This window comes from Rhinoraja longicauda, chromosome 17 (assembly GCF_053455715.1).
Source record: "Rhinoraja longicauda isolate Sanriku21f chromosome 17, sRhiLon1.1, whole genome shotgun sequence".
NCBI classification, from domain to species: Eukaryota; Metazoa; Chordata; class Chondrichthyes; order Rajiformes; family Arhynchobatidae; genus Rhinoraja; species Rhinoraja longicauda.
Window position 1 is genome coordinate 21,154,475 of NC_135969.1, and position 25,587 is coordinate 21,180,061.

The 25,587-nt window shown below is 55.5% G+C and overlaps 2 protein-coding genes across 2 annotated transcripts in view; one reads left to right on the forward strand and one right to left on the reverse strand.

The window, feature by feature from the left end:
- LOC144601833 (inosine-5'-monophosphate dehydrogenase 2-like) lies at window positions 1-24,538 on the forward strand. Its single transcript, XM_078414301.1, is given in 19 exon segments — window positions 1-260; window positions 1,535-1,565; window positions 1,567-1,584; window positions 2,362-2,403; window positions 2,405-2,437; window positions 2,439-2,467; window positions 3,307-3,379; window positions 3,714-3,821; window positions 3,823-3,933; window positions 4,107-4,194; window positions 4,740-4,789; window positions 4,791-4,940; window positions 5,069-5,159; window positions 6,693-6,788; window positions 12,613-12,756; window positions 14,487-14,631; window positions 14,900-15,043; window positions 15,542-15,625; window positions 15,905-24,538. Coding segments are annotated over 19 exon segments (1,701 nt in total). The 5' UTR covers window positions 1-18; the 3' UTR covers window positions 15,927-24,538.
- Window positions 16,455-25,587, reverse strand: part of ndufaf3 (NADH:ubiquinone oxidoreductase complex assembly factor) — a 14,664-nt gene continuing 5,531 nt past the window's right edge. The window contains exons 3-5 of the mRNA XM_078414300.1: window positions 21,407-21,473; window positions 19,093-19,193; window positions 16,455-17,021 (exon numbers count right to left, since the gene is read on the reverse strand). Of these exons, the coding sequence (XP_078270426.1) occupies window positions 16,926-17,021; window positions 19,093-19,193; window positions 21,407-21,473 (264 nt within the window). The 3' untranslated portion in view covers window positions 16,455-16,925. The remainder of the gene's footprint in view (window positions 17,022-19,092; window positions 19,194-21,406; window positions 21,474-25,587) is intronic.

Consider the following 25,587-nt stretch of genomic DNA (forward strand, 5'->3'; position numbering starts at 1 on the left):
CTGTCACATTGTTGCGCCATGGCGGAGCGCGGAGTCCCCGCGGCGGCGGCGGTGGAGGCGGAGACCGAGAGCGGGACCGGCAGCGGCAGCGAGACAAGCAGCGGGACCGAGCCACGGAGCAGCGGGACCGAGCCACGGAGCGGCGACCCCCCCGAACCCGTGCGGGCCGAGTACTTGATCAGCGGCGGCACCGGCTACGTCCCCGAGGACGGGATGAGCGGCCCGCAGCTACTGGGCTCCGGAGAGGGGCTGACCTACAAGTGAGGAGGTGGGGGTGGGGGGGAGGTGGGGGGAGGGGGTGGGGGGGAGGGGGTGGGGGGAGGGGGTGGGGGGAGGGGGTGGGGGGAGGGGGGTGGGGGGGGTAGGGGGTGGGGGGAGGTGGGGGTGGGGGGTGGGGAGAGGAGAGGGAGGGGTGCAACGTGGGAGGGGGAGGGAGGGGTTGGGGGGAATACAGAGGTTAATGGAGGGAAGCGAGAGGAGGGGTGGGGTGAAGGAGGGGGGAGGGTTTGGGCTGGTGGGGGTTAGGGAGGGAGATGTGGGTCGTAGGTGAAGGTCAAGGAGGGGGGTGGGGGGTCAGAGAGGGGTGGATTGGGGTTCAGGCGGTACGAGGAGGGGAGGTGGTTCTGGGATTGGGGTGGCGGAGGGGTTAGGGGTGAGGGATGTTGGGATGAGGAGGGGGTGAGGAGAGGAGGGATTTGGGGTGGGGGTAGGGAAAGTGGGGTGGAGGTAAGAAAGTAGGGAGGTGGGTGGAGGGAGTAACTAAATCGGTCCCGCGGGTTTGGTAACTGGCTGCACGTGAGTTTAGCCGAGGGTTGAATGGAGACTATGATAGTTAATGAGATCCGCTTGGAGCAGCGGAGATGGTCACAGGGTTGGACAAATTAGATTACACTTGACTCTGGGCTGAGAACAGACAATTCACTCAGAGGGTCCGGAGAGGGAGCCCCAGCCCACTGAGTGAAGCAGAGAAATCCCCCCATCCCCCCCCCCCCCCCCCCCCCCGCTCGCTCCCTCCATCCCTCCCTCATTCCATCCCTCCCTCATTCCCTCCCCTCCCTTCATTCCCTCCCTCACCCCACCTCGTGCTCCCGCCCTGCTCCTGCTCTCCCACAGATGTCCATCTACACCAGTCTCACCTGCCCATGTTTGGCCCGTATCCCACTAAACCTTTCCTATCCATGTGCCCGTCCAAGTGTCTTGTAAATGTTGTTATAGTACCTGCCTCAACGACCTCCTCTGCAGCTTGTTCCATGAACCCACCACCCTCTGTGTGGAAAGCTGCCCCTCAGGTTTGTACACCATTGTTGGACGAACCTTCAGAATCTGGAATTCCTTCCTGAAACTCTGGGGTTTTTCAATCCCTGGAGAAACGTCCCTGTTAGTCAGAGACTGGAGCCGCTAGTGTGAAGGCTTGGTGTTTGTGCAGTGTGCAGGTCAGAGGCAGCCTGCGGTTTGTTGGAGGAGATGTGTGGATGGAAGTGGTCTGTGATCTCTCTCTCCCTCTCACTCTCTCTCCCTCTCCTGTCTATTCCAGTGATTTCCTCATCTTGCCCGGATACATTGATTTTCTCCTCTGGTCAAGTGGTGAGTTGTGTGGGGAGTTGTTGGGCGGGGGGTGTGGGACAGGTGGATCTCTCTGCCAGAGTCTCCACGATCTGCCAACGTCCCTCATGACTCTCTCTCGTTCCATCTCCCCCTTGCCCATGCGCGGGCGGCTCTGTGGGGAGTGGTCGATGGTTCTCCAGTGCCCTGCCCTTTCTGCCAGTTTCACAAGGTCCAGCGCACGTCACCCTGAACCTGGGATCCAGCACGGAAACAGGGCCCACCGAGTCCACGCCGAACATCGATACCAGTTTATCCCAGTTTCTCATCCACTCCCTACACCTGCGGGGGCAATTTACAGAGGGCCAATGAAACCACAAACACCCGCACGTCTTTTGGGTGTGGAGGAAACCCACGTGGTCACGGGGTGAACGTACAAACTCCACGCAGATAGCACCCGAGATGAGGATGGAACCGGGTCTGGGGCTGTGAGCAGCGGCTCCATGGCCGCGCCACCCTCCTGTGCTCAGTGTTGGTTGTGGTGTGACAGCCTGCTGCTCCCTCAGGCAGTTGTGGAGGGAGGGAGGGAGGGGCGACGCTCAAGTTACATCTCCGGGATTCATTTCTGTGCTGAGGGAGGGGGAGACGTCGGGGGAGGAGTGGAAGGCTTCGGGGGAGGGAGGGAAGGGTCAGGGGTGGGGTGGGAGGAGGGGAGGAGGAGTGTGGGGTTGTGGAGTAAGCAAGTGTCATTGCCCGTGACCGGAAACTGAATTCTCTCCCTCTTTTCCCACAATTCCCCCCCCCCTCCCCCCCTGTCAGGACCTGACCTCTGCCCTCACCAAGAAGATCACGCTGAAGACCGCCGTTGATCTCGTCGCCGATGGACACGGTTACCCGAGGCCAGCATGGCGATCGCCATGGCAGTGAGTGACACCACCTCCCTCCCCCCCCCCCCTCGGATGGACATCTTCCCCGTATCACCCACCCCAGGGGCAGCATCACTGCAACTCACTGCCCACTCTCACACAGGGCGGGGGCGGGGGGAGGGTCCTGCTCGGAGGTGCCCCTCCCCCCCACAGCCAAGGTCCCACGCCTCCAACTCCCTGCACCAGCTGTGCACCCCGAGTTTAGTTCAGGTCATCGTCACAAGTACCGAGGTACAGTGAAAGGCTTTTACTGCGTGCTAGTCAGTCGGCATACATAATTACCAATCAAAGGCAATAATACTTAGTGCAAGATAAACTCCAGTAAAATCCGATCAAAGAAAGTCCGAGGGTCTCCAATGAGGTAGATGGGAGGTCAGCACTGCTCTCTAGAGGGTGAGAGGACGGTTCAGTTGCCTGATAACAGCTGGGAAGAAACTGCCCCTGAATCTGGACGTGTGCGTTTTCACACTTCTGTACCTCTTGCCTGATGGGAGAGGGGGAGGAGGGACTGACCTGGGTTAGACTGGTCCTTGATTCTGCTGCTGGCCTTGGCGACGCAGCGTGAGGTGTAGATGGAGTCAATGGAAGGGGGGTTGGGTTGCGTGATGATCTGGGCTGCGTCCACAACTCTCTGCAATTTCTTGCGGTCTTGGATGGAGCTGTTCCCAAACCTTGCTGTGATGCATCCTGATAAAATGCTTTCTCGGGCGCGTGGGGATAGGGTGGGGGAGACCGGATGATGTACGGTGGCTGGATATGTGTCTAACTCTCCCCCTTTGTACCCCCCCATCTCTTCCCCTCCCGTCTCCCATCTCCCTGCCCCCTCCCCCCACAGCTGATGGGGGGGAATCGGGATCATTCACCACAACTGCACACCTGAGTTCCAGGCCAACCAGGTGCGACGGGTCAAGGTACGGACACCAGGGGGGGGGGGGGGGCGGGGACAGTGGGGGGCTGCGGATGTACGGGTGAGGGGCGCAGTGCGGGGGATGGGGAGACAAGGGGAGGGTGTGGAGGTAGGTTTGCGGAGGGGCGCAGGGTGGCTGGGATCTCATGGGGTGCATTGGATGTAGTGTTTTGGGGGGAAGATTGATGGGTGTGGGCAGGGTGAGGGGTGGGGAAGTCAGTGCTGGCAGGGGTGGAGTCTGGCAGGGTCATGGGTCAGGTTAGGAGCTGTGTCGGGGGTTGGGCCGGGGTGTTTCTCTGGTCTGGGTTTGAGGTTGACCATTGCTCTCTGACCAACAGAAGTACGAGCAGGGCTTCATCACGGACCCCGGTGGTACTGAGCCCCAGCACCATGTGCGAGACGTGTTTGAGGCGAAGGCACGGCACGGGTTCTGCGGGATCCCCATCACCGACACCGGTCACCGACACGGGAACGCTGGGCGGGCGACTGGCCGGGATCATCTCCTCCCGGGACATCGACTTTCTGGGGGAGAGCGAGCAGGAGCTGCCCCTGGAGCAGGTATGGGGGATGGACGGAAGGTGGGCCGGGGCTGGTACGGTGTAGGGCGTGGGGTATAGGAGAGGGTTGGGGGGCAAGAGCAGGGGGGGGCGCGGGCGCGGGCGGGTGTTGGCGACTGGAGTTTATCAGCGGGAGATGGGTGGTGCTGCGCTGACCTTTGCCCTCGTGCCTAGGTCATGACACGGAGGGAGGACCTGGTGGTGGCCCCGGCGGCTGTGACGCTGAAGGAGGCCAATGAGATCCTGCAGCGCAGCAAGAAAGGTGCCCCACCTCACCCCACATACCTGCATGGACCCCCCCACCACCCCACACCCCTGATCCCCACCAACCCCCCCCCCCCCCCCCAAAGACTGGTGATCCCCCTTGGTCTGACCCCTGGCGTCCCATCCCGTCTCCTCCACCTGCCCGGACTGACCCCACCGGACCTCTCTTCCCCCTCCCCGGTCTGACCTCTGCCCGGTCTGACCTCTGCCCGTCCCCCGTCCCCTCTCCCCGGTCTGACCTCTCCCCCCCCTCCCCGGTCTGACCTCTGCCAGTTTCCCCCCGCCTCTGCCCGGTCTGACCTCTGCCCATCCCCCCTCTCCCCGGTCTGACCTCTGCCCGGTCTGACCTCTGCCCATCCCCCCTCTCCCCGGTCTGACCTCTGCCCGTCCCCCCTCTCCCCGGTCTGACCTCTGCCCGTCCCCCCTCTCCCCGGTCTGACCTCAGCCCGTCCCTCTCCCGCTCTCCCCAGTCTGACCTATGCCCTTCCCCCCCCCCCCCCCCCCCCCCCACTGCCCGGTCTGACCTCTGCCCGTCCCCCACAGGGAAGCTGCCGATTGTGAACGAACAGGACCAGCTGGTGGCCATCATCGCCCCGCACGGACCTGAAGAAGAACCGCAACTACCCGCTTGCCTCCAAGGACATCAAGAAGCAGCTGCTGTGTGGAGCTGCCATCGGCACTCACCACGATGACCGCTACCGGCTCGAGCTGCTGGTGCAGGCGGGGGTGGACGCCCTGGTCCTGGTGAGTGACCCCTCCTCGGGACTTCTCCTTCCCCCCCCAACCCCCACCGGGACAGTCCCCCACCCTGCTCCCCCCGGGGCCGTCTCCCAGTGAGGGTCAGTGTGTGACCCCCTTCCCTGTCTCTCTAGGACTCCTCCCAGGGGAATTCCATCTTCCAGATGCAGATGATCCAACACATCAAGGAGAAGTTTCCCGATCTGCAGGTCATCGGCGGCAACGGTGAGTGAATCCGTCGGCATTACTGGGATCTGTGTACACTCTGTCCCGAGTCTGATGCGGGAGCCCAGGGACCACTCTACCCATCGCCTGTGAGCCAGTCTCCAGACCCTCGACATCTGATAGGGCCCGGCACGGTAGCACAGCGGTAGAGTTGTGCCTCGCATGCCACAGACCCGGGTTCAATCCTGACTTTGCTGCTGTCTGTGTGGAGTTTGAACGTGCTCCCTGTGACCCGCGTGGGTTTTCTCTGGGTGCTCCGGTTTCCTCCACGTCCCAAAGACATGCTGTTTATTGTCCCTCTACAAATTGCCCCCCGTGTGTGGGGGTGGCTGTGTTAAATCAAATTCTTTACCTTCAGTCTGAATAATCACACGTGATACTGGATTAGCACATCAGATTTATTCCACCATGGGGTTCTTCCCGAGAAGATCTCCAGACACAATGTTCTTATTGCCACCTCAGGACTGGTGGATTCAGGACATTAGTGGCTGTACCATTAAAGAAAAAGAAAAGGTTTGAATACGTTAAAAACAAAGTGCCATGACATATCGAATACATGTTTAACTCACCTCCCTCTATCAAGTCCCCTAAACTGCTCAGAGAACCATTGTGCATCTCTGCCACCTCTTTCTTTCATCATCTGGGTGACAGGTTATTGTCATAGGAATCAGGGTTCTTATTGCCACCTCAGGACTGGTGACCCATCTTGCTGACTGATAATTCAACGCAGTGCGTTGCAAATGACACAAATTACACAGTCGCATTCCAAACGTCACAAATCTTAATACCCCCCACAACACTTCACACAAGCTCACACACCTCACAACACTTTCATACTCACAATCGGACCCCAATCTTACAGCGACTGTAACCCACGCTTTCAGGACTGAAACCTGAACAACGATCCGCACTTTCAGGACTGAAACCTGACCTGTGCCCCACTCTCTCAGGACTGAAACCTGACCCAGTGGTATTGATATCGATATCATTTAATTATAGTCGACTCCCAGTGATACCAATCACTGACCAAAATATCTGCCGCTTCCAGTATTCACCAGACTGACCTGATTTCGTCAAGATATCACACAAGCGTTAACCAGACTGACCTGATTTCGTCAAGATATCACACAAGCGTTAGCGAATGGCCAATTCGTCATCAGACGACAGATCAGAGGAAACCGATGCAGTAAAACAAACCACTTGCATTGGGGGCCCAATTCCTCCCTCTGCCTCCGAGACTTCTCAGCTCCTTGGCCGCGAACTCGTGGTAATTGTCTTTTGAAATCCCACCGCTGCCACCAAATGTTAAATCAAATTCTTTACCTTCAGTCTGAATAATCACACGTGAAGGTAAAGAATTTGATTTAACAGCTGTGAAAGAGGGATAACGTAGAGCTAGTATGAGCGGGTGATCGACGGTCAGCGTTTCCGTGTTGGATCGCTAAACTGATGAGAGCTGAATGACCGGGAACATTGCCATTGAGTATCCCCTTCCCCGTCCGTCCCGGTGACTAATGTGACGTCTCTCGCCAGTGGTGACGGCGGCGCAGGCCAAGAACCTGATCGATGCGGGGGTGGACGGGCTGCGGGTCGGCATGGGCAGCGGCTCCATCTGCATCACCCAGGAAGGTAGGTCTCCGCTCCGGGCTACGATCCGCTCCGGGTCTTCACTCCGCTCCGGGTCTTCGCTCCGCTCCGGGTCTTCGCTCCGCTGCCACTGCTTGTTCTCTGGACCATTTACATTTGCCCCCCCCCCCCCACACACAGAGCCCCCCCCCCCCTCCCCGTTACCACCTCTCCTAAGGTGGGGGGGGGGGGGTGACAGACAGGCCCTTCGGCCCACAGTGTTGTGGTCCCAGTTGAATCACGGCCCCTGTTTCTCATTGCCCCCCCCCCCCCCCCCCAAGGTTTCCACAGGGAGGGGCACAGGCCAGTAATGCGAGGGGCTGGATGGAGAGGAGGGTGTGGGTCGGGGGGGCTGTGGGTGAGGGGGGGGTTGTCATCAGGTGGGTGCCGGCTTGTGAGAACAGACCGAGGTGGGGAGGGAGGGAGTGAGCCGACTGCTGGAGTGGCTCCACCCCCCCCCCCCCCCCCCCATCACACAAACTGGGCCATGGGGGGGGGGGGGTGTCAGGGCCACAGGGTCAGAGCAGCTCAGTCAACTGGTTGTTGAGGCAGCTCCACCCCCTTCTCTCTCACACACTCTGGTGTAACCCCCTCCCTCACCCCCTCCCCCCTCGCTCCCCTCCTCCCTCACTCCCTCTCCTCCCTTCCCTCCCTTTCTCCCCCTCCCTTCCCCTCCCTCCCTCTCCCCTCCCTCCCTCTCCCTCCCTACCTCTCCCCCCCTCCCTCCCTCTCTTCCCCCTCCCTCTCTTCCCCCTCCCTCTCTTCCCCCTCCCTCTCTTCCCCCTCCCTCTCTTCCCCCTCCCTCTCTTCCCCCTCCCTCTCTTCCCCCTCCCTCTCTTCCCCTCCCTCTCTTCCCCCTCCCTCTCTTCCCCCTCCCTCTCTTCCCCCTCCCTCTCTTCCCCCTCCCTCTCTTCCCCCTCCCTCTCTTCCCCCTCCCTCTCTTCCCCCTCCCTCTCTTCCCCCTCCCTCTCTTCCCCTCCCTCTCTTCCCCTCCCTCTCTTCCCCCTCCCTCTCTTCCCCCTCCCTCTCTTCCCCCTCCCTCTCTTCCCCCTCCCTCTCTTCCCCCTCCCTCTCTTCCCCCCCATCCCTCTTCCCCCCCATCCCTCTTCCCCCCCCTCCCTCTTCCCCCCCCTCCCTCTTCCCCCCCTCCCTCTTCCCCCCCTCCCTCTTCCCCCCCTCCCTCTCTTTCCCCCCCTCCCTCTCTTCCCCCCCTCCCTCTCTTCCCCCCCTCCCTCTCTTCCCCCCCTCCCTCTCTTCCCCCCTCCCTCTCTTCCCCCCCTCCCTCTCTTCCCCCCTCCCTCTCTTCCCCCCCTCCCTCTCTTCCCCCCCTCCCTCTCTTCCCCCCTCCGTCTGTTCCCCCCCTCCCTCCCGCTCTCCCCCCTCCCTCCCATTCCCCGTTCTCCCATTCCCCTCGCTTTCTCTCTGTCTCTCTCCATTTTCTCATTCAGCTGCGCCCAGGATTCCTCCAGATATAAAGTCCCTCAGCCCCAAACTCCCATCAACTGTCTCGGGATCCTTTAGTAAGTGTCATTCACCTGTTCCCTGAGGGGGGGGGGGGGGGTGGTGGTGTGACTCCCTGCATTCTGTGTGTGGCTCCCTCCCTCTCCCCCCCTCTCCCCAGCGCCACCAGTCTGGTGAATAACTAACCCAGTGTCTGCTACTGAAGTGTGACTGACGCTCTGAGTGAGGGGCAGTGGGGGACGGGTCACGCACGCACGTGCACACACACACTGACCCCACCCCCCCCACACACACACACACACACTGACCCTCACTGGGGACGGGTCCCCCCCCCCCCACACACACACACTGACCCTCACTGGGGACGGGTCCCCCCCACACACACACACTGACCCTCACTGGGGACGGGTCCCCCCACACACACACACACACACACACACACACACACACACACACACTGACCCTCACTGGGGAACGGAACGCTGACCTTCAGTGACTGGATGGACCGGGTGCAGGGAGATCACGAGGGTCAGAGTTCAGCCAGATGTGCAGGCAGTTGTGGTCACTACACCACTGGGAGGGAGAGCAGAGGGGTCACCGTGATGATTGCTGGGGTGTTTCAGTGAGGAGAGGCGGGGTGTGGGTCTGGTCTCGCTGGGGCGGGGGGGATGGATGATGGGGTCTAGCAGAAGTTGGCGAGTGTATGAGAGGCAGCGCGAGGTGAGAGGGGGAGAAACCTTGCCCCACAGCAAGGGGGAGGTCTAGACTGAGGGGTGTGTGTTTGGCGTAAGTTTCAAAAGGAGCTGAGAATGGATGGATGGGCTGGGATCAGGTTGGCACAGTGGGTAGAGCTGCTGCCTCACAGCGCCAGAGACCCGGGTTCAATCCTGACCTCTGGTGCTGTCTGTGTGGAGTTTGCACATTCTCCCTATGACCACATGGCTTTCCTCCATGTGTTTCGGTTTCGTCCCACATCCCAAAGACGTTTGGGTTTGTAGGATGATTGACCGCAGTAAAATGTGTAGGATGGGATAACATTGAACTAGTGTGTGGGGCTTGATGGCCAGCATGGACTCAGTGGACTGAAGGGCCTGTTTCCACACTGTATCTCTAAAATCTCTCGGGGCGGCAGTGCCTGAGGGGTGTGGGGGGAGGTAGGGAGACCAGAGGCATGAGGCAGGAGCTGGCCAAAATTGACTGGAAGGAGGCCCTAGCAGGGAAGACGGTAGAACAGCAATGGCAGGTATTCCTGGGAATAATGCAGAGGTTGCAGGATCAATTTATCCCAAAGAGGCAGAAAGACTCTAAGGGGAGTAAGAGACACCTGTGGCTGACAAGGGAAGTCAAGGACAGCATAAAAATTAAGGAGAGGAAGTATAACATAGCAAAGAAGAGTGGGAAGACAGAGGATTGGGACTCTTTTAAAGAGCATCAAAAGTTAACTAAAAAGGCAATATGGGGAGAAAAGATGAGGTACGAGGGTAAACTAGCCAATAATATAAAGGAGGATAGCAAAAGTTTTTTTAGGTACGTGAATAGGAAAAAAACAGTCAAGGCAAATGTGGGTCCCTTGAAGACAGAAGCAGGGGAATTTATTAAGGGGAACAAAGAAATGGCAGACGAGTTAAACCGTTACTTTGGATCTGTCTTCACTGAGGAAGATACACACAATCTCCCAAATGTTCTAGGGGCCGGAGAACCTAGGGTGATGGAGGAACTGAAGGAAATCCACATTAGGCAGGAAGTGGTTTTGGGTAGACTGATGAGACTGAAGGCTGATAAATCCCCAGGGCCTGATGGTCTGCATCCCAGGGTACTTAAGGAGGTGGCTCTAGAAATAGTGGAAGCATTGGAGATCATTTTTCAATGTTCTATAGATTCAGGATCAGTTCCTGTGGATTGGAGGATAGCAAATGTTATCCCACTTTTTAAGAAAGGAGGGAGAGAGAAAACGGGTAATTATAGACCAGTTAGTCTGACATCAGTGGTGGGGAAGATGCTGGAGTCAATTATAAAAGACGAAATTGCTGAGCATTTGGATAGCAGTAATGGGATCATTCCGAGTCAGCATGGATTTACGAAGGGGAAATCATGCTTGACAAATCTACTGGAATTTTTTGAGGATGTAACTAGGAAAATTGACAGGGGAGAGTCAGTGGATGTGGTGTACCTCGACTTTCAGAAAGCCTTCGACAAGGTCCACATATGAGATTAGTGGGCAAAATTAGAGCACATGGTATTGGGGGTAGGTAGGGTACTGACATGGATAGAAAATTGGTTGACAGACAGAAAGCAAAGAGTGGGGATAAATGGGTCCCTTTCGGAATGGCAGGCAGTGACCAGTGGGGTACCGCAAGGTTCGGTGCTGGGGCCCCAGCTATTTACGATATACATTAATGACTTAGATGAAGGGATTAACAGTACCATTAGCAAATTTGCAGATGATACTAAGCTGGGGGGTAGTGTGAATTGTGAGGAAGATGCAATAAGGCTGCAGGGTGACTTGGACAGGTTGTGTGAGTGGGCGGATACATGGCAGATGCAGTTTAATGTAGATAAGTGTGAGGTTATTCACTTTGGAAGTAAGAATAGAAAGGCAGATTATTATCTGAATGGTGTCAAGTTAGGAAGAGGGGATGTTCAACGAGATCTGGGTGTCGTAGTGCATCAGTCACTGAAAGGAAGCATGCAGGTACAGCAGGCAGTGAAGAAAGCCAATGGAATGTTGGCCTTCGTAACAAGAGGAGTTGAGTATAGGAGCAAAGAGGTCCTTCTACAGTTGTACCGGGCCCTGGTGAGACCGCACCTGGAGTACTGTGTGCAGTTTTGGTCTCCAAATTTGAGGAAGGATATTCTTGCTATTGAGGGCGTGCAGCGTAGGTTCACTAGGTTAATTCCCGGAATGGCGGGACTGTCGTATGTTGAAAGGCTCGAGCAATTAGGCTTGTATACACTGGAATATAGAAGGATGAGGGGGGATCTTATTGAAACATATAAGATAATTAGGGGATTGGACACATTAGAGGCAGGAAACATGTTCCCAATGTTGGGGGAGTCCAGAACAAGGGGCCACAGTTTAAGAATAAGGGGTAGGCCATTTAGAACGGAGATGAGGAAGAACTTTTTCAGTCAGAGTGGTGAAGGTGTGGAATTCTCTGCCTCAGAAGGCAGTGGAGGCCAGTTCGTTGGATGCTTTCAAGAGAGAGCTGGATAGACCTCTTAAGGATAGCGGAGTGAGGGGGTATGGGGAGAAGGCAGGAACGGGGTACTGATTGAGAGTGATCAGCCATGATGGCATTGAATGGCGGTGCTGGCTCGAAGGGCTGAATGGCCTACTCCTGCACCTATTGTCTATTCTCTATTGAGACTGGCAAACCCTGAGCAACAGGACGAGCAGAGAGGGCAGCGGGCCGAGAGATGAAGGATCCCTTCAGGTCAGACCCACAGTGGTTGTTTAAAACAGGTGGCACTTTCCTTTTCATCTCATCTAATTTTCCCTTTTTTAAATTCATATCTGACCCATGCCCCAGGCATGTAGGTGATGGGACGGTGTAGAGGGAGCTTCACTGTCTGACACTGGGAGTGTGTGATGGGATGGTGTGGAGGGAGCTTCACTGTCTGACAGTGGGAGTGTGTGATGGGATGGTGTAGAGGGAGCTTCACTCTGAGTCTGACAGTGGGAGTATGTGATGGGATGGTGTAGAGGGAGCTTCACTCTGAGTCTGACACTGGGAGTGTGTGATGGGATGGTGTAGAGGGAGCTTCACTCTGAGTCTGACACTGGGAGTGTGTGATGGGATGGTGTAGAGGGAGCTTCACTCTGAGTCTGACACTGGGAGTGTGTGATGGGATGGTGTAGAGGGAGCTTCACTCTGTCGGACCCTGGCTTTATGGGTGTTTGCAGCCCCTGCCCCGTTTCCACTAACGTGCCCGTGGTGTTGCAGCAATCGGGAAGCATGCGTTGTTGCTGCTGGTCCTGCAGATACTGTAGGCGTGTTTGTTAATAACTAGGACGCACATGTGTGTGTGGGTATGACTCGCATGTCACGGAGCTCATGGAGCTGTTGAGGCCGTGTGGGTCCGGCTTGAGGGGCCGAGTGGCCTCTCTCCCACCCTAACCTTCACTGCCCCTCCCAGTGTCCACTGAGTCGGCTCGCCTCCTACCTCCCCGGGATTGAACCGGGGCTGGGTGGTGGGATCGCACTGTGCTGACCGCTACCGTCCCCATCCCCGTCCCCCTGCAGTGATGCCAGTCCGCTAACCCCCCCCCCTTGACTATTGACCCTTCCCCACCACTGCTCACTGACCTCTGTCCTCTCAGCTGCTTCCCGCTGACCCATGCCCTCGCTGACTTTCCTCTCCTCAGTGCTGGCGGTGGGCCGGCCCCAGGCCACGGCTGTCTACAAGGTGGCTGAATACGCCCGCAGGTTCAGCGTTCCCGTCATTGCCGATGGCGGCATCCAGACCGTGGGACACATCGCCAAGGCCCTGGCACTGGGGGCCTCAACAGGTGGGGGCAGGGGAGGGGTGTACGGGGTGGGGATGTTGGGGTGTTGCTGGTGGGGGCAGGGGAGGGGTGTACGGGGTGGGAATGTCGTGGTGTCGCTGGTGGGGGCAGGGGAGGGGTGTACGGGGTGGGAATGTCGGGGTATCACAGGTGGGGGCAGGGGAGCGGTGTACGGGGTGGGAATGTCGGGGTGTCGCTGGTGGGGATGTCGGGGTATTGCTGGTGGGGGCAGGGGAGGGATGTACGGGGTGGGGATGTCGGGGTGTCGCTGGTGGGGGCAGGGGAGGGCTGTAAGAGGTGGGGATGTCGGGGTGTCGCTGGTGGGGATGTCGGGGTATCACTGGTGAGGGCAGGGGAGTGTACATGAAGGATGATGGGGGTTGTTCAGTTGAGGTTTGATTCATTGTCATGTGCATTGAGGTACAGTGAAAAGCTTTTGTTGCATGCTAACCAGTCAGAGGAAAGACAATGCATGATTACAATCAATCCGTCCACATAAAGATAAAGGGAATAATGTCTAGTGCAAGATAAAGTCCAGTAAAATGTCCGATTAAAGATAGTTCAAGGGTCTCATGTGCACTGTGAATGGGAGATGGGAGGACAGGACCGCTCTCGTTGGTGAGGGGGGCATAGTGGCAAAGCAGTAGGGTTGCTTGCAGCGCGGAGACCCGGGTTTGATCCCGACTACAAGTGCTGTCTATACGGAGTTTGTACGTTCTCTCTGTGACTGCCTGGGTTTTCTCTGAGATTTTCGATTTCCTCCCACACTCCAATGGCGGACAGGTATGTAGGTTAATTGGCTTGGTGTATGTGTAAATTGTCCCCAGTGTGTAGGATAATGTTAATATGCAGGGATCGCTGGTCGGTGCGGACTCGGTAGGCCGAAGGGCCTGTTTCCACTCTGTATCTCTAAAGTAAAGAGGACATTTCAGTTGCCTGATGACAGCTGGGATGAAACTGACCTTGAATCTGGAGGTGTGCGTTTTCACACTTCTGTACCTCTTACCCGATGGGAAAACAGGGAGTGGCCGGGGTGAGACTGGTCCTTGATTCTGCTGCTGGCCTTGCCGAGGAAGCTTGAGGTGTAGATGGAGTCAATGGAAGGGAGGTTGGTTTCTGTGATGGGCTGGGTTGCATTCACAATTTCTTGCAGTCTTGGATGGAGCTGTTCCCAAACCAAGCTGTGATGCATCCCGATAAAATGCTTTCAACAGCACATCTGTAGAACCTGGTGAGTTGTTGGGGACATGCCGAACTTCCTAAGCCTTCCAAGGAAGCAGAGGTGTTGTGTTTTCTTAGCTGTTGCCTCAATCTAGGTGGTCCAGGAGAAGCTGTTGTAGATATTTACTCCAAGGAACTTGGAAGTTTCCCACCAACTCTACTTCGATGCTCTCAATGTATACCGACCGGGATATGTGTTCCACTTGGCTTCCTGAAGTCGATCACTATTATCTCCTTTGTCTTGATGACACTGAGGGGGAGTTTGTTGTCATGGCCACAGGTCACGAGGTTGTCAATCTCCTCCCTGTGCGGGTCGTGGATCGGTGGTCTCACCGGTGGCAGTGATAACGTTGGGGGGGGGGGGTGTCATCTGACACTGTCCGTCTCGTATCCCCCCAGTGATGATGGGCTCTCTGCAGGGAGGGGGAGGGGAGCAGTGGACATGGAGGGCAGTGAACGGTGGGATGGGGGTGGGTCCCCCGCAGTGCTGACCGTCTCTACCCCTCTCGCAGTGATGATGGGCTCTCTCCTCGCGGCCACCAGCGAGGCTCCCGGGGAGTATTTCTTCACGGACGGGGTGAGGCTGAAGAAGTACCGGGGGATGGGTTCCGTGGACGCCATGGACAAGCACCTGGGCAGCCAGAGCCGCTACTTCAGGTAAGTGGAGCCTCTCACTCTGCAAACCCCCCCCCCCCCCCCCCCATCCCACGGTCACTGTCCACCCCCCTCGAGATTACTGCTCCCCCCTCTGTCCATCTCTCCCCCTCCCCCCTCCCCCACGCTCATTCACTCGTCTCTGTCAGAGGAGATGGTGGGAGCAGTGGGGATGGACGTGGGCATAACGAGGCGGTCAGGCTGGAGTGATGGGGTGTAAGGGGGTGGTCAGTGAGGGTAGTGGTCTGATGGCATCTGCTCCTCTCCCCAGCGAGTCGGACAAGATCAAGGTGGCACAGGGAGTGTCGGGCGCCGTGCAGGACAAGGGCTCCATCCACAAGTTTGTGCCGTACCTCATCGCTGGCATTCAGCACGCCTGTCAGGACATCGGTGCCAAGAGTCTCACGCAGCTCAGGTACCCACTCCCCTTTATCCATGCCCCACGCTCCTTCCCCCCCCCCCCCCCCCCCCTTGTCTCTGTACCCTGTTCTCGTTCCCACACCCTCCCTCCCAGGACCTAGAGCCTCACGCAGCTCAGGTACCCCCCACTTCCTGCACACTCCTGTACTGCTGCTCCCTCCACCCCACATCTCTGCACCCCAGTACCCCTCCCCATCCATATGTCTCCCTCATCCTCCCTTGTTCCTTCCACTTTCCGCGTCCATCTTCCTCACCCTCTTGTTTTCTCCCCACTTTGTGGACAGTTGGTTTGCCCTCTCTTGGTCTGGTTAACTGGTATGATTGACAGTTTATTATCGTGCTGATCGTTAAATGTTTATCCATGCATTGATGGGCCTGTGGGGGCAGTGGGTGAAGGTGTGGGGCTGGTAGGTGTGGGGAGAGGCTGGTGGATAGGCACTGGTGGGCGATGGTGTGGGGTGAGGCTGCCAGTGACGTTTGTTCTCGTCTCCAGGGCCATGATGTACTCTGGTGAGCTGAAGTTTGAGAAGAGGACGCTGTGCGCTCAGCTAGAAGGCGGGGTACACGGGCTGCATTCGTAAGTCCCCCCCCCCCAACATTATGGTTCTGTGTCTGCAGCTACCCTCCTGATTGTCGTGGAGAGGGATGTTGATGGGGGCAGGTCGGGGAGGGGTTGAGAGGAGCGGGGCAGAGGGTGTGTGTAAGGGCCTGATCTCCCCCAGGGCCAGTGAGGAGGTGGCTCTGAATGTGTGACCTCTCCCCTCCCTCTATTCTGCGCTCTCTCCCTCTGCCCTCTCTCTGCCCTCCCTCTGCTCTCTACTGTACTGTGCCTGACCCTCTGTTCCCTGTTTCCCAGGTACGAGAAGCGACTGTTCTGATACCCGCGAGGAGTGTCCCTGGGTCTGTCCAGACAAACCTGTTTGCTTCATTGACCTCTGGACCAGGCCCGAGTCTGCCTGCTACTGACTGCCCATTTGTCAATGCTGTTGGGATTGTTTTATTTTTGTAAAAGGAGATGTTTGTGATGATGGTGTGGCGCATGGCCGCTTGGTGTTTCCCCACTGCTGCCGGCTGTGAGGTGCGGTGGAACTTGGCCCAGGCTGACCGCTGGGGAGTGTCCGCGGTGAGCTGGGCCTCCCTGTGGCTGAGCTGTGTGATTACCGCGTGTTTGTGAAACGTTAAACGGGATAGTGTGCGACAAACTGTTTGCCTGGAAGATCCGTGTTTAGAGAACAATGAACGGTTCCGAATGTTTTCAGCTCTGCCTGTTCTTCACTGCAGACATCCCCTGTTGGGGCTCGACTCCCCCCCACCACCCCTCCTCCTCCTTCCTCCACCCCCAACACCTTTCCTCATTTCCCCTCCTGTGCACCTGTTTCTCCCACCACCCTCTCTCCTCCCCCACCCACCCCCTATCTCCTCCTCTTCCTGCCTGATGCTCTCCCTTCTCCCCGTGGTCTCCCACCCACCAATTGTCCTTGCTGTTGTCCTTGGCCCAGTGATCTCTGGCGGTGTGGGGTGGGCACAGGTGATGGTGCGGGTGGAGTGGGAACCTCCAGTGGTGACGGTGCCTTCCCTCGGCTCGGGCCCCGCTGCAGGGTGGGCGGGGAGAGGGTGGGGTTGTCCGCTGGACACGGCCACACTGCAGCCATGGAGGGTAGCCGTGGGCCACACCATCCACCAGGAGTGGACGAGCTGCCATCGGCTGTGGGGAAAGGAGCGTTGCGTTGGACCCCGTCCCCACCCGCCTAACGTGACCCAGAAGCAGCGAAAGGACACCCGCCCCAGATCCCAGCGACAAGAACAGCGTTGCCACGGGGCAGAGGCGGTTTAATAATGGTGTGCGAGGCGAGGGCCGGCGATGGTCGTGGAGACCACTAGCGTTGGTCGGAGTGTAGACTGGGCGGGATCAGCGCGGCAGCAATCCATGGTCGCTCACTCGTCAGGAAGTTGAAGGTCGCGCAGGCGTTGGGCTGTGGCGTAAATATCAACAGAAATGTAATGAAGCAACTGCAGATGCTGCTATTCATCAACGATAGACACACATTGGAGTAACTCAGTGGGTCAAGCAGCATCTCGAGAAAGTTTACAAGTGACATTTCAGGCTGGGACCCTTCTTCTGACGCATCAGTCTCGAAGAAGGGTCCTGACCCAAAACGTTGCCTATCCATGTCCCCCAGAGATGCTGCCTGACCTGCTGAGTTACTCCAAACATTGTGTCCTTAATATTAACAGAGCCGGGCAGGGCACAGCGCCCAACACAACATAATCCAGCAGATCAGAAATTAAACTCTGCCACGATAAACTGGTCTCTTTTGCCTGCACATGATCCATACCCCTCCATATCCATCTGCCTAGTTAAATACCACCATCGTATCTGTCCCCACTACTCAGTGTAAAAAATATGGCCTTGCACATCTTTAAATTTTGCCCCTCTCACGTTTAAGCCGTGCCCTCCAGTCAATCATTTCCACCCTGGGAAAAAGGTTCTAACTGTGGGACCCCCCCTCCCCCCAGTGAGGGTCAGTGTGTGTGTGACCCGTCCTCAGTGAGGATCAGTGCGGGTGACCCATCCCCAGTGAGGGTCAGTGTGAGTCTGTGACCCGTCCCCAGTGAGGGTCAGTGTGTGTGTGTGTGACCCATCCCCAGTGAGGGTCAGTGTGTGTGTGTGACCTGTCCCCAGTGAGGGTCAGTGTGTGTGTGTCACCTGTCCCCAGTGAGGGTCAGTGTGTGTGTGTGACCTGTCCCCAGTGAGGGTCAGTGTGTGTGTGTGTCACCTGTCCCCAGTGAGGGTCAGTGTGTGTGTGACCTGTCCCCAGTGAGGGTCAGAGTGTGTGTGTGACCCGTCCCCAGTGAGGGTCAGTGTGTGTGTGTCACCTGTCCCCAGTGAGGGTCAGTGTTTGTGTGACCCGTCCCCAGTGAGGGTCAGTGTGTGTGTGTGTGACCTGTCCCCAGTGTGGGTCAGTGTGAGTGTGGGACCCGTCCCCAGTGAGGGTCAGTGTGAGTGTGTGACCCGCCCCCCAGTGAGGGTCTGTGTGTGACCTGTCCCCAGTGAGGGTCAGTGTGTGTGTGACCCGCCCCCCAGTGAGGGTCAGTGTGAGTGTGTGACCCGCCTCCCAGTGAGGGTCAGTGTGAGCGTGTGACCCGCCCCCCCAGTGAGGGTCAGTGTGTGTGACCCGCCCCCCAGTGAGGGTCAGTGTGAGTGTGTGACCCGCCCCCCAGTGAGGGTCAGTGTGTGTGTGTGACCTGTCCCCAGTGTGTGTGTGTGTGTGGCCTGTCCCCAGTGTGGGTCAGTGTGTGTGTGACCCGTCCCCAGTGTGGGTCAGTGTGTGTGTGACCCGCCCCCCAGTGAGGGTCAGTGTGAGTGTGACCTGTCCCCAGTGAGGGTCAGTGTGAGTGTCACCTGTCCTCAGTGAGGGTCAGTGTGAGTGTCACCTGTCCCCAGTGAGGGTCAGTGTGAGTGTGACCTGTCCCCAGTGAGGGTCAGTGTGAGTGTGTGACCCGCCCCCCAGTGAGGGTCAGTGTGAGTGTGACCTGTCCCCAGTGAGGGTCAGTGTGAGTGTGACCTGTCCCCAGTGAGGGTCAGTGTGAGTGTGACCTGTCCCCAGTGAGGGTCAGTGTGAGTGTGACCTGTCCCCAGTGAGGGTCAGTGTGAGTGTGACCTGTCCCCAGTGTGGGTCAGTGTGTGTGTGTGTGTGGCCTGTCCCCAGTGTGGATCAGTGTGTGTGACCCGTCCCCAGTGTGGGTCAGTGTGTGTGTGACCTGTCCCCAGTGTGGGTCAGTGTGTGTGTGACCCGCCCCCCCCTAGTGAGGGTCAGTGTGTGTGACCTGTCCCCAGTGAGGGTCAGTGTGTGTGTGACCCGTCCCCAGTGAGGGTCAGTGTGTGTGTGTGTGACCTGCCCCCCAGTGAGGGTCAGTGTGTGTGTGTGACCTGCCCCCCAGTGAGGGTCAGTGTGTGTGTGACCCGCCCCCCAGTAGGGTTAGTGTGTGTGTGTGTGTGTGTGATCCGTCCCCAGTGTGGGTCAGTGTGTGAGGGGCACTCACCGTGTCCAGGATCTCCATTCCGATCCCCTTGCTCTTCATGAACGCCAGCAGGTTGGGGTCGAGCCTGTGGACCTGGTCCCCGAGTCCCAGCACCAGGATCTCTGCAACACAAGACGGGGCACGGTGGGAACCGGAGCCACACAGAGCCCCAGGCCCACCACCAGTGTACAGCACACAGGCTACCATGAACCACAGCCCCGGCACCACCAGACCCTGAATGTACCTGAGGGAAACATCTCACAGCTCCTGCAGTGACTGCAGAAGCCACAACACCCAATTCTCACACAGGCAGCTCACTCACAGTAATACAATACTTAATTTGCTACAACAAAGTGTAGACCGAGGGATCACGTGGGTGTGGGTAGGACCCTGGGCATTGTCTACATGGTCTTTGCCAGGTCAATCCCAATGTGCAGAAGGTGGGATAACACGGGCCCAGGGTCAGCTACGTGGAGGGAGACCAAACCAGCTCAATGGAAGGAGTCAGGGATTGTTGTTCAGGTTGAAGGCCAGCGGCCAGTGGCCAGTGAGTGTCAGAGTACTGGGTTTTTTCATCTGCATTAAGATTTACAAGAAGAACAAGTCGGGCAGCACAGTGATGCAGCAGTAGAGTTGCTGCCTTACAGCACCAGAGAACGGGTTCGATCCTGACTACAGGTGCTGTCTGGATTTTACACGTTCTCCCTTTGTCCGCGTGGATTTTTTCCCAGTGCTCCGGTTTCCTCCCACACTCCAAAGACGTACAGGTTTATAGGTTAATTAGCTTCAATAAAAGTTGTAACTTGTCCCTGGTGTGTGGGATAGTGCTAGAGTACGGGGTGATCGCTGGTCGGCACAGACTCAGTGGGCTGAATGGACAGTTTCTGCACTGCATCTCTAAACTAAAGAATAAGTGGGAAAGAGGACCAAGGTATAGCACAGGGGTGGCCAAACTTGCTTAATGTAAGAGCCACATACGATAAAGTTCAGATGTTTGAGAGCCGCAAGACATGAACAAAAGAGCCGCAAGACATGAACTTAAATATTTTTACTAACCATGAACATTAAACTTACGTTTTATTTCAATGGGGTCTCAATTCATACCCAGTAAATAATTATAAAGCTTGAAATTTTTTCTTATTTACCTTTTATATTAACTGTGATGAAAAAAGGAGCTCAGCCAACATATTTCCACGAGCCGCATATTAAAGGTCAAAGAGCCGCATGTAGTTCGCGAGCCGCGGTTTGGCCACCCCTGGTATAGCAGATGGAATTTAACTGAGAAATGCAAGTTGATGCACACTGAAAGTTAAAGCTGGGCAGTACTTGCAGAGTGAATGACAGAGTCCTGGGAAGTGTTGGAGAACAGAGGAACCACAGGGTTCAGGGACAAAGCCCCTCAAGTGGTCATGGGTCAACAAGGTGGTGAATGCATGCTTCACTCCATCAGTCAGGGCATTAAGTACAGGAGTTTGGACATCATGGTACAGCTGCACAGGACGTTGGTGAGACCACATGGAGTTTGTCCACAGCTCCAGGAAGGATGTGATGAGATGAGAATGTAGAAAAGATTCACAAAGATGTTACCAGGACTAGAGGGCTTGAGCAATAATGAGAGGATGGACAGACTGAGAGCGCAGGAGGCTGAGGGGTGATCTTTTTGAGGGTTTATAAAATCATGAGGGGCATGGATTAGGGTAAATAGCCACAGTATCTTACCCAGGCTGGGGATTCAAGAACCAGAGGATATAGGTTTAAGGTGAGGGTAAAGATTTAATAGGAGCCTGAGGGGCAACGTTTTCATACAGAGGGTGATGGGTGTATGGAACGAGCAGCCCGAGGAGGTAGTTGAGGCAGGTACTATAGCAACTTTTAAGGACATTTGGATAGGAAAGGTTTAGAGGGATCTGGGCCAAACGTGGGGAAATTGGACTAGTCCAGGAAGGCATCGTGATCAGCATGGGGTTGGGCTGAAGGGCTTGTTGTGTTGGACGACTAACTCTCCACCCACTGGGAGAAACATAAAAAATAGGTGCAGGAGTAGGCCATTCGGCCCAGCACCGCCATTCAATATGATCATGGCTGATCATCCAGAGCAGTGGGACCTTAAGGCACAATGACACTGCTACACCCATCCGTAAGGTCAGCTCTGTCCCTCTGCACATCCCCCAGCGATCAGCTCTGCAGCCCACAGCAGGCCACAACACTGCCAGCCAAGGCTCTGCATCAGGTCCAGTCAGCCACAAGTCTGAACACTGGGTGACAGAGAGATGCCAGATCCCAATAAATCTTCTAACCCAAACAAATTTGGCCATATTGGTACAGTCCATCTCACCTATCTTGGGTTCCAGCAAGTAGAACAAGGCCAGGCTGTCCACACTGACATCTCTGTAACTCCCGACCTGGACACAGACAGAAGTCATGTTAACAAAGCACCCTCCCCCTGTCCCACCGTGCCCACGGCCTGGACCGCACCCCACCTTGACCCTCACTCCACCAGTCCCAACACCAGCATAAGCCTGACCCCTGCCCGTGATCTCCGACCTCACTCCTCATGCTCAGTTTAGTTTATTGTCATGTGCACTGAGGGACAGTGAAAGGTTTTTGTTGCGTGCTAACCAGGCAACAGAAAGACAACACATGATTAGTCTGAAGGGTCTCGACCCAAAACGTCACCCATTCCTTCTCTCCTGAGATGCTGCCTGACCTGCTGAGTTACTCCAGCATTTTGTGAATAAATACCTTCGATTTGTACCAGCATCTGCAGTTATTTTCTTACACATGATTACAATCGATCCATTTACAGTGCGTCACGCAACCCCCACCATGAACCTGACCACTCCTTATGTCAGTGACCCTCCATCTCGCATAGTCGTTCCTGACACCATCCCCTTGCACTCGCGGCTTGACCCCACCCCTCAGCTGAGCCCATGACCTTCACCCTCACCTGATCTCTGCCCATCCAAGCGAACCCACTGTCTCTGCCCCTCCCTTCGCATCCCCTCCCACCCCGCCCCTAAGCCCACGCTGAGCATTGAGTGGTGACAAGAGCAGATTCACCCTGGAGCAGAGGGTCAGAGCATGGTCAGCCCGGGTGCCATGTTACGGCAGTACAGGGCGAGGGAGTACTGTGGGCAGTCTGGTCACACTGCTGGAGGAAGGATATCATCAAAGTGGGAGCGTTCAATTAACCATTGATTCACCAGGATTGAGTTGTCTGCAGACAATAGAGGTTGGGACTGTAGTGCCGGAGGCTGAGGGGTGATCTGATAGAGATTTCTAAATTCATGAGGGGATTAGATGGGGTGAATGCATAGAATCTTTTATTCAGAGTAGGGGAATCAAGAACCAAAGGTCATAGGTTTAAGGTAAGGGGGCCAAGATTCGATAGGAACCAGAGGGGCAATTTTTTTTCTCACAGAGGGTGATGGGAACGAGCTGTCAGAGGAAGTAGGTGTGGCGGGTACAGTAACAGCATTTGGACAGGTACATGGAGAGGAGAGGTTTAGAGGGATATGGGCCAAATGCAAACAAATGCCCTCATCCTCATGGAACAGCACCTGAACTCTGGCACCAGGGATACCAGCAGTTCCCCTGACTACCCACATCCCGCAGGAGGAACATTGCACCATCACTACTGCACAAAACCAAGAGGAGAAAAAGCACAACGGGCAGGGCAGTCACACGAGAGAGAGAGTAGACCTCTTTACCTCCTGTCCCCCTTTACTCAGGCCTTGCTCAGCCACCCCCCTGCTGCAGCCTGCTGAACCAAAGCCTCACACATCCCCTCCACATGTCCGCTCCCAATAGGCTGCTCCACTGCACCTTGCCTTCTTTTTAATGGCTGCTTAATGAGCCAATTTTGATCACTCAACCAATCCCAGGGCTGCTCTGACACTGTAAAACACACTTGTAGCCAATGGGAAGTCAAAACTCTCAGCAACAGCCACGGCCCAACTCATCCAGACGTGATGCCTGGCCACACTAATCCGATATGCCACTTTATGCCTGTATCACACTACACCCGTCCAAACACCCTCAAAAGCAATTGTACCTGCTTGCACCACCTCCTCCGGCAGCTCATTCCACATACTCACCATCCTGTGTGAAAAACCTACCTTTCAGATCTTTACATTTCTTTCCCTCACCTTAACCTTGTGCCCTCTAGTTCTAGACTTCCCTGTTCTGGGGTTGTCTACCCTCTCTGTGCTCTTCACAACCCACCCCTCAGCCTCCTACACTCCAGTGAGAATAATCCCTGCCTGTCCAATCTCTCTAACTACAACCCTTCATTCCAGGCAACAACATGGTGAATCTCTTCTGTGCTCTCTCCATTGCTGCCTCATGCCTCCTGTAGTGTGGAGACCAGAACTGTACACAACACTCTAAGTGCGGTCTAACCAATGTTATGTACAGCTGCAACATGAAGCCTAACTCTTGTTCTCAGTTCCTCGGCTCATGAAGGCAACCTCACTATTGTTCCTCACTATCAGTGCCTTTCTCACTATACTATCCCCCCATGTCGTGCTGTACTTTCAGTGAGCTATGAACTTTCTCCCCAGGTCTCTGTGGGCATCAACGCTCCTAAGTCCCAGCCATTCACTCTATGTTCTTCCTCTGCCTCACTAGATTAAACCCTCCAGAATAGCACAAGCAAACTCCCTTGCAAAGAGATTTCAATGAAACCCTCCCTCCTACACCAGCTTCAGAGCCACACACTCAGCTGTCATATCTTCCTATACTCGCTAGCACACAGCATCGGGAGTAATCCAAATTACAACCCTGGACGTCCTGCTTTTAACCTGCAGCCTAACTCGCTTCAATTCTCACAGCTCATCTCTCCTCTTGCCTGCATTAAGTATCTTACTGGTCAGGACATATCACCAAGCTGGAGACAGGCTGATTTTATCCAGACCTGGTGATCTACCATTTTCAAAGATATTTACACTACGAATGTCACCACACACTTCCACAACAACTCTGGGCCGGGTTACCCAGCTGCTCCCTCTCCCACATCCCCAAAATCCTTTCCTTTCAGATATAAACACTGCATTTACACCTGCCCCCACCACCCGTCCCCATCTCTACATTTCACCCTTCCACCCCCTGGCTGTGTGCTGGGAAGGTACAGGAGCCTGAAAACCTCCAGGTTCAAGAACAGCTTCATCCCAGCAACCATCAGGCTCTTGAACACCGCACAACACTAACCTCAGCAACTGTGATCTTCTATAGACTGTGTCATTGGTTGCACGAGGGACCTTGGTTTTAAACTATGGTTACCAAGTTTTATTGTTATTATATTGTTGATTATTATACAATTATCCGTGTGTTATTGCAATAACGGGCCAATTAAGCTACAGCAAGTAAGAATCTCATTGTTCCATTGCCAGCACAGATAACAATTAAACACTCTTGACTCTTGCCGTAGCGTTACGGTCTCCGGCTGTATGTATATGATATGATATGATATGATTAAAACAAAAACAAAATTAAAAGTACAATAACTTATTATTGATTCTATTCAAGCTACACGGAGTAACCATAGTAGTGCAAGACCGTAGTGGCTTAGTGCTGAGGTAGGGCTGAGGTAGTGGGCGGCACGGTAGCGCAGCGGTAGAGTTGCTGCTTTACAGCGAATGCAGCGCCGGAGACTCAGGTTCGATCCTGACTACGGGTGCTGCACTGTAAGGAGTTTGTTCGTTCTCCCCGTGACCTGCGTGGGTTTTCTCCGAGATCTTCGGTTTCCTCCCACACTCCAAAGACGTACAGGTATGTAGGTTAATTGGCTGGGTAAATGTAAAATGTAAAAATTGTCCCTAGTGGGTGTAGGATAGTGTTAATGTACGGGGATCGCTGGGCGGCACGGACTTGGTGGGCCGAAAAGGCCTGTTTCCGGCTGTATATATATGATATGATATGATATGATATGATGATATGATATGAAGATGGTTGCTGGAAAGGAGCTGTTCTTGAACCTGGAGGTCACAGTTTTCAGGCTCCTGTACCTTCTTCCCAATGAAGGTAGCGAGATGTGTGGCCAGGGTGGTGTGGGTCTTAGATGATGTTGGCTGCCTCCACCATTATCTCCAGCAATAGACAATAGACAAAAGACAATAGATACAGGAGTAGGCTATTCGGCCTTTTGAGCCAGCACCACCATTCAATGTGATCATGGCTGATCATTCTCAATCAGTACCCCATTCCTGCCTTCTCCCCATGCCCCCTGACTCCGCTATCCTCAAGAGCTCTACCTAGCTCTCTCTTGAATTCTCTCAGAGAATTGGCCTCCACTGCCTTCTGAGGCAGAGAATTCCACAGATTTACAACTCTCTGAAAAAGTTTTTCCTCATCTCCGTTCTAAATGGCCTACCTCTTATTCTTAAACTGTGGCCCCTGGTTCTGGGCTCCCCCAACATTGGGAACATGTTTCCTGCCTCTAACGTGTCCAACCCCTTAATAATCTTATATGTTTCGATAAGATCCCCTCTCATCCCTCTAAATTCCAGTGTATACAAG